This window comes from Trachurus japonicus, chromosome 23 (genome assembly GCF_045865225.1).
Source record: "Trachurus japonicus isolate A0001 chromosome 23, Traja_1.0".
NCBI classification, from domain to species: Eukaryota; Metazoa; Chordata; class Actinopteri; order Carangiformes; family Carangidae; genus Trachurus; species Trachurus japonicus.
Genome location: NC_140929.1, coordinates 23,897,914 through 23,907,755, shown reverse-complemented (window position 1 = coordinate 23,907,755; position 9,842 = coordinate 23,897,914). Strand labels below are relative to the sequence as shown.

The 9,842-nt window shown below is 40.4% G+C and overlaps 1 protein-coding gene across 2 annotated transcripts; it reads right to left on the bottom strand.

Annotated features, from left to right (window-relative positions):
• Positions 1-5,979: 5,979 nt before the first annotated feature.
• Positions 5,980-8,327, bottom strand: LOC146963078 (LYR motif-containing protein 9-like). Of its 2 annotated transcripts, none has more exons than XM_085769022.1 (4): positions 8,136-8,327; positions 7,581-7,715; positions 6,230-6,322; positions 5,980-6,139 (listed from the first exon to the last, which is right to left on the bottom strand). In XM_085769022.1, the coding sequence occupies exons 2-4, from the start codon at positions 7,704-7,706 to the stop codon at positions 6,122-6,124; spliced, it is 237 nt and encodes a 78-aa protein (XP_085625148.1). In that variant the 5' UTR covers positions 7,707-7,715; positions 8,136-8,327; the 3' UTR covers positions 5,980-6,121. The 2 variants fall into 2 exon arrangements, with proteins under 2 accessions (XP_085625148.1, XP_085625147.1); XM_085769021.1 differs by having other exon boundaries at positions 8,117-8,289.
• Positions 8,328-9,842: the final 1,515 nt, after the last annotated feature.

Below are 9,842 nucleotides of genomic sequence, written 5' to 3'. Positions count from 1 at the left end.
ACCAATGAAGTTGTCATTGTTGTTTTCCTCCTCCTCCCCTCAGTTGGGAGGAGCTCCATTTCCCTCCAGGACCTCCTCCTCTTCACAGGAGTAGATGGTCTTCTGAGGGGCTCTTCCCTCAGGCCACCACGTGCACCTCCTCCCCATGGAGAGTTGGAGTAGGAGGAGGCGCCATCACATCACCGATCAATATGATTATTACTATTGATGATGGTTGATAAAAAGTTTAGAGTTCTGATTCTTTGTCAGACCTCAAACATCTCACTTAATCACAACTGTTGGAATGTTGAGCTTTACAATGAAACTGAAGGAAGCTGTGATTTGTCATGAAGTTATGTTGAACTCTCTATAGTCATATTAATACATTTATGTTGAATAACTTCATGTAATGCTTCATAAAACTCTTCTATAATCATCTTAATACATTTATGTTGAATAACTTCATTTAATGCTTCATGTAGGCTAACTCTTAAATATATTAATACATTTACTTTGAGAGACTTCATGTAATTCTTTAATCATGTTAATACATCTACGTTGAATGACTTCATGTAATTTTTCATATAATTATTCTATAATCATGTTAATACATCTATGTTGAATGACTTCATGTAATTCTTTTGTGAAAATGCTGTCTCTTAAATTGTCTCTGTTTGATTTAATGTGGACCCCAGGAAGAATAGTCTCCATTTCAATGAAGACTAATGGGGATCCAAAATAAACAACAACAAAAAAACAATAAACTGTGACATCACAACATGTTATGAATTATGTTTCTTTGATTTTATAACTTTGCCTTAAAAAGCTGTTTTTAGCGTCGCCATGTTTTTATTGTTAGACGTGTTCATCTTTTATTGGCTGTTTCTGTTTGTGCTCGTTTCTCCTCCTTTTATTTTATTCTGTTTCATTTTATTTTTTATTTCACTTTTTTAGAAAATGAACAAAAATGTTAAAAACGGAAATTGAAGTTCTGATCAGATTCAATAACGTGTTATAACATCCGTTTTTTGTTTTGTTTTGTAATGGGAAATTTTGGTGTAACCCATAGTATGCTTTACGAGTGCTGTATAACCATGTTAACTAAGTGAACTTCCTTTCACCTTGTGGAAAGTGGTACTCAGCTAATCCCTTTGATGATATCTGTATGAGATACACCAGACACAGACAGAGTCCACTCGGGACAGGTTAAAGGTCAGAAGCCAGAGAAGCTCTTACGACCAGTGCTGTGTGAATTTACAAGGGGTGTTGTGTCCTGGCGGTGAAGCCAGGCAGAACTATCAGTGCCATATATTTTGTCTGCTGTTCAATGTGTTTTGGGAACTATAAAGATAGCGGCCTGAGAACATCTTCAGGCCACTCACTCACTGACTGTAGCCTACTCCTGTTTGGTTGTGTTTGTGTGACTCCATTCATGAATGCCTTATTAAAACTCAAGAAAGACAGCTGCACGTGAATGTGGTGACGTAGGGACGAGGGCGGGGACTGCTAACTCCATCGGCTGACAAAAAGTTAGCCAAAACCACCGGATCGCTTACTTCTGCTTTAAGTGGTGAAAAAAAACCCAAAAATGTATCAAATTTCAAAATAAAGTTAACAACATATTTTCATTTGTATCTTTAAGCGTTACAGATCAGGGGTCATATTACATCATCTATATTGCCTCTCCTGGTGTTTGATGTATATTTTTGATGAGAACACTTTTGTATTTTTACGTTTCAGTGTTTTAATTTGACTGTGGTTCTATGTTTTTAAAAAAAGTTTTATTTCCTTTTTTAAAACCATCAAACTGCAGATAAACGCTACAAAGTCACAGTTTCACTTATTTTAGCTCCAAAGTTCCATTTATCAGATGGACTTTGATCATTAAAGTTTAATGAAGTGGCTCAGGTTTTTTCTCCGTCTGTCTTAAACTGAGCAGTTAAAATTTGGATCAGAACCGACCTCATGATTCTGTTTGTCTGTTTGACTCCTCTTTTTCTTTCTTCATATTTATCTGTTCTGTCCAGTTCTTTTCTCTTTGTTCTTGTGGATCATTAACACTGAAACAAATCACGTCATCAGCTTCTGTAAAGACTGTCTGAAGAGCTGGTGGAAGGAGAAACAAGATCAACTGTGTCCAGTTTGTAAGAGAAGATCTTCAAAGGACAATCCGCCTTTATGTTTGGCGTTGAAGAACCTGTGTGAGAGCTTCCTACAGCTGAGAGAGCAGAGATCTTCAGAGGCTCTCTGCAGTCTGCAGTCTGAGAAACTCAAACTCTTCTGTCTGAACCATCAGCAGCCAGTGTGTCACATGTGCAGAGATTCAGACAAACACACCAACCACAGATTCAAACCCATCTTCATCGATGGGTTTGAATGGGTTCGTTTAAAAAAAAAAATTGACCTTTCGCAACTGTGTTTTGTCCTAATTATGCATATGGTATATCTGTGACTTGTGTGCTTTTGATATGAATACTGTTTGTGATCTCGACGACATTGCAAATGAGGACAAAACCTCAATGTCCATCTTGAGAATAAATAAGGTTTGAATTAATATATTTATAATGTTGTAGCCTAAACACTTGTCTTTATTTGTATTCATCTGTGTGTACACCTGTGTTGTTGTCAATAAAGATTGCAATTCAGATATTTTGATAAAGTAAAGTTTGACGAAAACATCTAAAAGGTATGCGTTTTAAACACTGACATGACTGGACAACAGGAAATGACAGGACTATTGATGTTTTGTAGATTTGTGGCACACTCAAATTTAAAAGGTATCTGAAAACTAATGTAAAATTAAAGAGTTATTTACCAGTTAAAACCAAAATATGATTTTTTTTTTTTTGAGGCAACTTGCCAGCTATCATAACGGAGACACACAAGGGATACAATGCCAAATTAAACTTTGGCAGCATGTGTCACAGTCAGTAAAGTCAGTGTGGTCTGATGAGTAATAAATAATAGGTGCAGAACTAAATGTTCTATATTTACTGATTACACAGACATTTGCAAGAAAGTGGTAATTAATAAGTAGCCTAATTATTCAGTTCTGAGTGATGGGAGATGTGGGAAGACAGATGGAAAGTATTATTTTTTATTGACAATGGAGCGATAATCCTTTGTTTACATGCAGTGGTAACCAATGAGGAGGGTTTTAAATTATCTGAAATGCAAATGAATGTAGGCTATATTCTGAGATATATACTTTCTATAACCAACAAAGAATTCAAGTGTTTGAAATAGAAATCAATAATCTAGATTTTTTTTTAAAATTCTCAACAAATCCGAACACAAGACAAAATCAAAAATGAATTGTTAACCTGACAACATTGCCTGTGTATTGGATCTGATGAAGGTTGTTGTAATGTTGGCCATACTGCAGAGGGAGTGCAGGATTGACACATTGTAAATGATGACAGCTGTCAAACCAGCAACCTCCTGCTGTAGGTTCATTACGCCCATATGCTCCGAGCCACCAGAGCCCCTCCTGGATGTCACTGCATAACATCACACAGGTAATTACTCACTGGCTTAATGTGAGATTGCTGAAAGAGACATAAAACAAAAACGGAAAACAGGGAAGAGTGCAAACTAAATCAGAGGGAATCATTCCTCTGTTTGGACAAGATCTGTCTCAACCACAAAAGCTGCAGCTCTCTGCTGATAAAGATACAGACAAAGATCACAGGACCTACAGGCTCTTATCCAAGTACTAACCAGTTCTCACTTGGGAAAAAAACTGCAAAGATATCTGTTGAAATAATGATTCACTTGGATTATCATTACATATTTTTAATTCTAATGCCAAATGTTTTCCAGTGATAATTGGTTGTCTTTGAACCATGTTGTCTCCTGAACAGGTCTGGTAGATTTGAAGTAGCTCACAGATGGTAGTGAAGGTAGTGAACACATACCATGAGTTCTCCTTCACCCTGGGCGCATTGCTGCATGTCATCCCCTCTCCTTTACTTCCCTACATCTATGCCCTCATGTGTACTCAGCCTTCTTCTCATCTTCTCTCATGACTATCTCTCTGTCTCTTTGGGCTGCATCCTCCTCTAATCATCACCTCCTAACCTCTCCTTCTCTTTCTAAAATGGAAGCTGTAATGGTGTGAAAGGAACAAGACAGACAGCAGCTAAAACACCCAGAGAGATATAAGACACAGTCTCCCAGGTGGCAACAGCATATCACTGGGGCGTGTGTGTGTGTGTGTGTGTGTGTGTGTGTGTGTGTGTCCTGATAAAGCTCAGAGGTGAGGAAGCAGTGGAGCTAATCTGTTATCAGGACAAATGATGGAATTGGATTATGAGTCACCTATACAGACATTCATGAGTCCTGCTGATTTGTAATCTAGACCATGACTGTGACCTTTGACCCTGAAAACCACAGCACCAAACCAAAGCTAAGACGGGGGTTTTTTTAATATAAAAAATGAATTAAATGGTGAAATATTGTTGTAAAGGAGAGCAACAGTAAAGGATAGTGGAGGAGAACAACAGAGAAGAGAAACATGTGATGTCAAAGTGAAGTTAAAAGTCCACTTTTTGGGGAAAAAGACCCCCCCCCTCCACAAGGCTGGCTATGGGCGTGATATATGATATTCATAAGATTGCTCTCTTCCTTGCCATTGCACGGTGGTATCTCAACAGTAGACAGGACTCAAATTGAGAGAGTTTCAAATTACACATATCTGGGCATTTGGTTGGATGACAAACTGTCTTTTAAAACTCATATTTCCAATCTTACCAATAAACTTAAGAAAAAATTATCATTCTTATATCGTAATAGAGCTTGTCTGACAATGTAGAATGTAGAAAATAACTTGTTCAGGCCATTTTCTTACCTGCACTTGATTACGGTGATGTCATTTACATGCATGCTGCTCTCGCTACATTGAAACCCCTGGATGCACTTTATCACTCCTCTCTTCGTTTTATTACTGGAGATGTGTTCCGAACCCATCACTGTGTTCTTTATAGCAAGGTTGGATGGCCATCCTTAAGGGTAAGGAGGGAACAACATGGCATGGTTTTTATTTACAAAGCTTTACTTGAAATTTTACCTGTTTATCTTTCCAGCTTAATCTCACTTAGAATTTGTAACTTGCACACTCGTTCACAGGACAGCTTGGTTTTACAAATTCCCAGTATCAGGACAGAATTAGGGAAGACTGCCTTTCAGTTCTATGTCCCCCAAAAGTGGAATAACCTACAAAGCTGTCTGAAACTGGATCATCTTATTTCCTTAGATAGTTTTAACAACCTACTATCAAATGTTCTACAACCTGTGTGCAATTGTGGATCATGACCTTGATGAATCTGTATAAATAATTGTGTGTTTTCGTAATCAGGGTGTCATTGATAAAGAGAGCTCGCTCTCAATTGACCTTCCCTGAATAAATAAAGGAGAAATGAAAATGAAACACATGGTTTATACAACAGTATCAATGACATACATACCGAAAAAGTGTAGTCAGTGCAATAAATAGGTTAAAATACAGAGTTGGTTTGTTTATTTAGTAATGAGATGGAGGTGGGAATAAAGGACAGTTTGAAACGGTTGGTCCTACACCTGCTGGCTCCGTAGCACCTCCTCAACGGCTGCTGGCAGCAGCTAGTACTCTTGAAAGAGGATGTGTGAAGGGTCCCTCAGGATCCTATTTGCTCCCTTCACAATGGCTCCCTCATAATAATAAAAGTGTCAACCCTCATGTTGATTAACTTCTGTCCTAAAACAAGTCGAAACAGCCCACAGCTTAAAAGATGTTCAACAGTGAAGGCTCCATGGCAACGTGATCTCATTTCACATGTTTAACAGACGAGCTAAATGACACACAGCTGTTGGGAATCGAACCCACTGAACGCTGCGTCGATGCAACGCGCCTGAAGCGCTCAGTGGCTTTGAAAACACTCCACTTCCCATGATGCATCGTGGCTGCGCTGCCTGTGTTCCCACTGCCACTAACTCACACTGAAAATGAGACCAAGGAGCCACAGTCAGTGAGAACAACTTTATTTAAAAATATCAAACATTACTAAATCACATTTAAGTCTGAACAGTTTTTACACTGATATGAATATTTATCTGATAGAAACAATGAGCTTCATAGTTGTGAGCAGCTGCTGCCTCCTTCTCCTCACTTCTTCTTGGTGTACTGCAACCACAGAGAGGAGAGACTGATGTGTTTTGGTCTGTCTAACAATATTATTATTATTATTATTATTATTATTATTATTAAACTCACTTTATCTAGAATCCAGTCAGCGTCTGTTATCGCTCTCTGGATGATCATCTGGATCCTCTCTGGGTCGTCCTCATCTGAGTGACTGGTGTAACCCTGGAAACACAAAGTCATCAATCAGGACACTTTATTATTCATTCATTCATCATTATTATTAATATTATTATTATCATGATTATCATTATTATTTCTCTGGTTTGAGTTTTTCCACTGTGTTTCTTTCCTTCATTTTTAAAATCTAAATGGAAGAATTGGACGTTTTGGATGAGAATAAGTGATGATAATGAAAACAATCCTCAGTTTCAGACTTAATCCTGGATTTTCTCAGGTTTTCCTGATCTGTGTGTGACTGTGTGAATGCAGCAGCAGCAGCAGGGACCTGAAGAGATCAGACAGGCTATCAGTCATTGTAGTGGCTGTTTGTGGAAACTAATAAAAGCTTCAAATCAAACTTTAAATCCTAAAGAATCAAAGGACCACTGCACCATGGGTTGTGATGTAGACTGGTGAGAGAAACAAAATGACCATGCAAAGTCCAGTTTTAACTATAATGTGGTACAGTATTTGACCAGAAACGAGCAAGAAAAGAACAAATAAAATTCCTGGGTGCCTCTTCTGCTCTGGAAAAAAACCATCAGCCCACCCAGGTGCATGCTGGTCCCTCACTGTAGCCCTACATATTTATTCTCTGGTGATGTGATCAAATGAAAGAAAACACAAATATTTAACAGGAAAACACCTGAACTACACAAATAATAAACTAACAGAATCAGAAAGAATCAGAATTAAATTAAATAAATCAATTCAGGAAAATCATATCTAAACTAAATATTAAACTAAACAACACTAACAATGAATGAATAAATAGCTCCAACAGTTTGTGTTTGGCTGTCAATCAAACCTCCCTCACCATCATCACTGTTACTTTAATGTTTTCCTGCACATGATGTTGAAGATGAAATGACAGTGACAGTAGTGACTCCTCCCTCCCACCGTATATTTATTCTCTGGTGCCCCAACGTGGAGAAAATAAATAAAAAACACAAATAATTAACAGGAAAACAAATGATAAACTCACTGAATACTAACAACATGTAATCAGGATCAAATCAAATCAATCAATTCAGGATAATCAAATCTAAACTCAACACTAAACACAACCAATAAATATGTGACATCATCAGACTGATCTAACACATCATCAGACTGTCAGTCAATCCACTCTGCAGCTCCATCCAGCTTCTCTCTGCATCAACAGCTCAGAAACTGTCACTAGAGAGAGAAGAGAATCCGTCTGTAGCGTTACACCTGGCTGGCCTGTCAGCAGACGTGTGTGTGTACCTGAGGAGCTCACCTGTCGTATGGCGTGTCGATAGTGTTGCTGCATGGCCGTGTTGGGCAGCAGCCTGCAGCACCTCAGGAGATATCGATAGAGCTGCAGCGGGGTGTGGACCAGCTCTGCTCCAGCTAAAGGTGGCATCCCCTCCTCCTGTGGAGTCACAGACAGCAGCTCTGAGCTTCAGCAGCTTCACAGTCACAGTCAGGAAGAAGAAGCTCTCAGAGATGTAACACCTGCTCTATAGGCCTACAGCTACTGTAGCTAACACACTATTAACACTTTAAGGCAAGGCAGTTTTATTTGTATAGCCCGTTTTTTTTTTTTTTTATTTGAACAGTTTGTCTCAAATGGCATCATAACTACATCCTCTGTCTTTAGACCCTCACATAGACTGAGGAAAAACTCCATGGAAAACCCTTTTAACAGGGAAAAATTGGAGAAACCTCAGGGTGAGCAACAGAGGAGGGATCCCTCACCCAGGACGGACAGACGTGCAATAGATGTTGTTACAGACAAGAAAACTTTAACACATCATCAGCCAGTTGACAAACCAGACGCTGAGCTGCTCACAGGAGGATCTGTCAGGCTGGATCAGGAACCTGGAGCTGGAGACAGAGACTCAGACCGACGGGAGTTTTAGACTCTGTTATCTCCGTGTCTCAGTCTAAACTCTCTGTTGTCTCCGTCAGTGTCTCAGTCTAAACTCTCTGTTGTCTCCGTCAGTGTCTCAGTCTAAACTCTCTGTTGTCTCCGTCAGTGTCTCACAGACATCGTCCTCACCTCCTCCGGAGACTTTTCATAACAAACCGTGGACGGATGTGTCGTCATCTTCTTCTTCTTGTTTGTCTGGTCTCATGTTTCCACCACACGGAGCGGTGTCGCCCCCTAGTGTCGCTTCATGGAGTCCTGCAGCGTCCTGGAGGAAACTGGAGACGATCAAACACACAGAATCACTGACAAGCGGCGGACTGAAGATCGATATTATCATTAATATTTTAACTCTTTGTGGTTCAGTAGTAGAAATAAACAGCAGTAAAAACACAAGTCTCTCTACTCAGATTACAGAAGTGGCATCCCCTGACCCCTGGGCCCTGCAAGCCCCATGCAGGCCCTCCTTCCTCCTCCTCCTGTCTAAAGTTCACTTTCACTTTGAGCCAGCGGTTGTTGCCGCCATTCAAATCCAACAGAAGAAGACCACGCGGTTGTGTTGCAGTTTATTTCCTCGTGTGAAGGTAAGGTGAACAGTCTGAATGTTTTCCTTCTTAAAGGAGTCATCACCCGGAAATCGCATTTTTCCTTGTTAAAACATGTCTACTGGTGTTGGACCTCAGTGGAAACTTGCCTGAAAACCTGGGGTTTGAAAGTGGCTGAGTTTTTTGGTTTGGGCTCTTTGTTTAAGCCAGAGTAGCTCATGAGGCTGCACACCTCAACATTACGAGATTTTGATTCTGCGCCTACGGTGACGTCACCGTGGCGACTGCTTTCATAAACACACCTCTCTTCCACCACCCCGACTTCTGCCGCGCCGCCATTACGGGTTGTTTTATTTCCCACTGTAGCGCTGTTATTTCGTCACTTTATTAAGTTTTAATAATTTTTCATGCCAGAAAGTAAGGGTTTAGATCCCCAATGTGCGGTTAGTTTATCCAAATGACGGCTGTTTAGAAGTTTTCTCCGCGTTGGGAGAAGTGAGGTGCAGCCAGCTGCAGCCAGCACCAGAGGAGCGGAGGAGGAGTGACTCCTCAACCCGCCTGCAGCGCTCGTTTACCTGGCCGAACGACATCGTCATGCCGCCGAAAGAAACAGTCATTAATTTATTAAGTTTTAATATTTTTTCATGCGAGAAAGTAAGGGTTTAGATCCCCAGTGTGCGGTTAGTTTATCCGAATGACGGCTGTTCAGAAGTTAGCTCCGCGTTGGGAGAAGTGAGGTGCAGCCAGCTGCAGTGAGCACCAGAGGAGAGGAGGAGGAGTGACTCCTCAACCCGCCTGCAGCGCTCGTTTAGCCGATAACAACGTCGTCGTGCCGCCGGAGGAAAGGGTCGTTAATTTATTAAGTTTTAATATTTATTCATGCGAGAAAGTAAGGGTTTAGATCCCCAATGTGCGGTTAGTTTATCCAAATGACGGCTTAGAAGTTTGCTTCGCGTTGGGAGAAGTGCAGCTCCAGCGAGGCAGAGGAGCGGAGAGTGACTCGTCAGCAACCCGCCTGCAGCTGCTCGTTAACCGGTCAAACTACGTTGTCATGCCCGCGGAGGAAACGGTCGTTAATTAACTT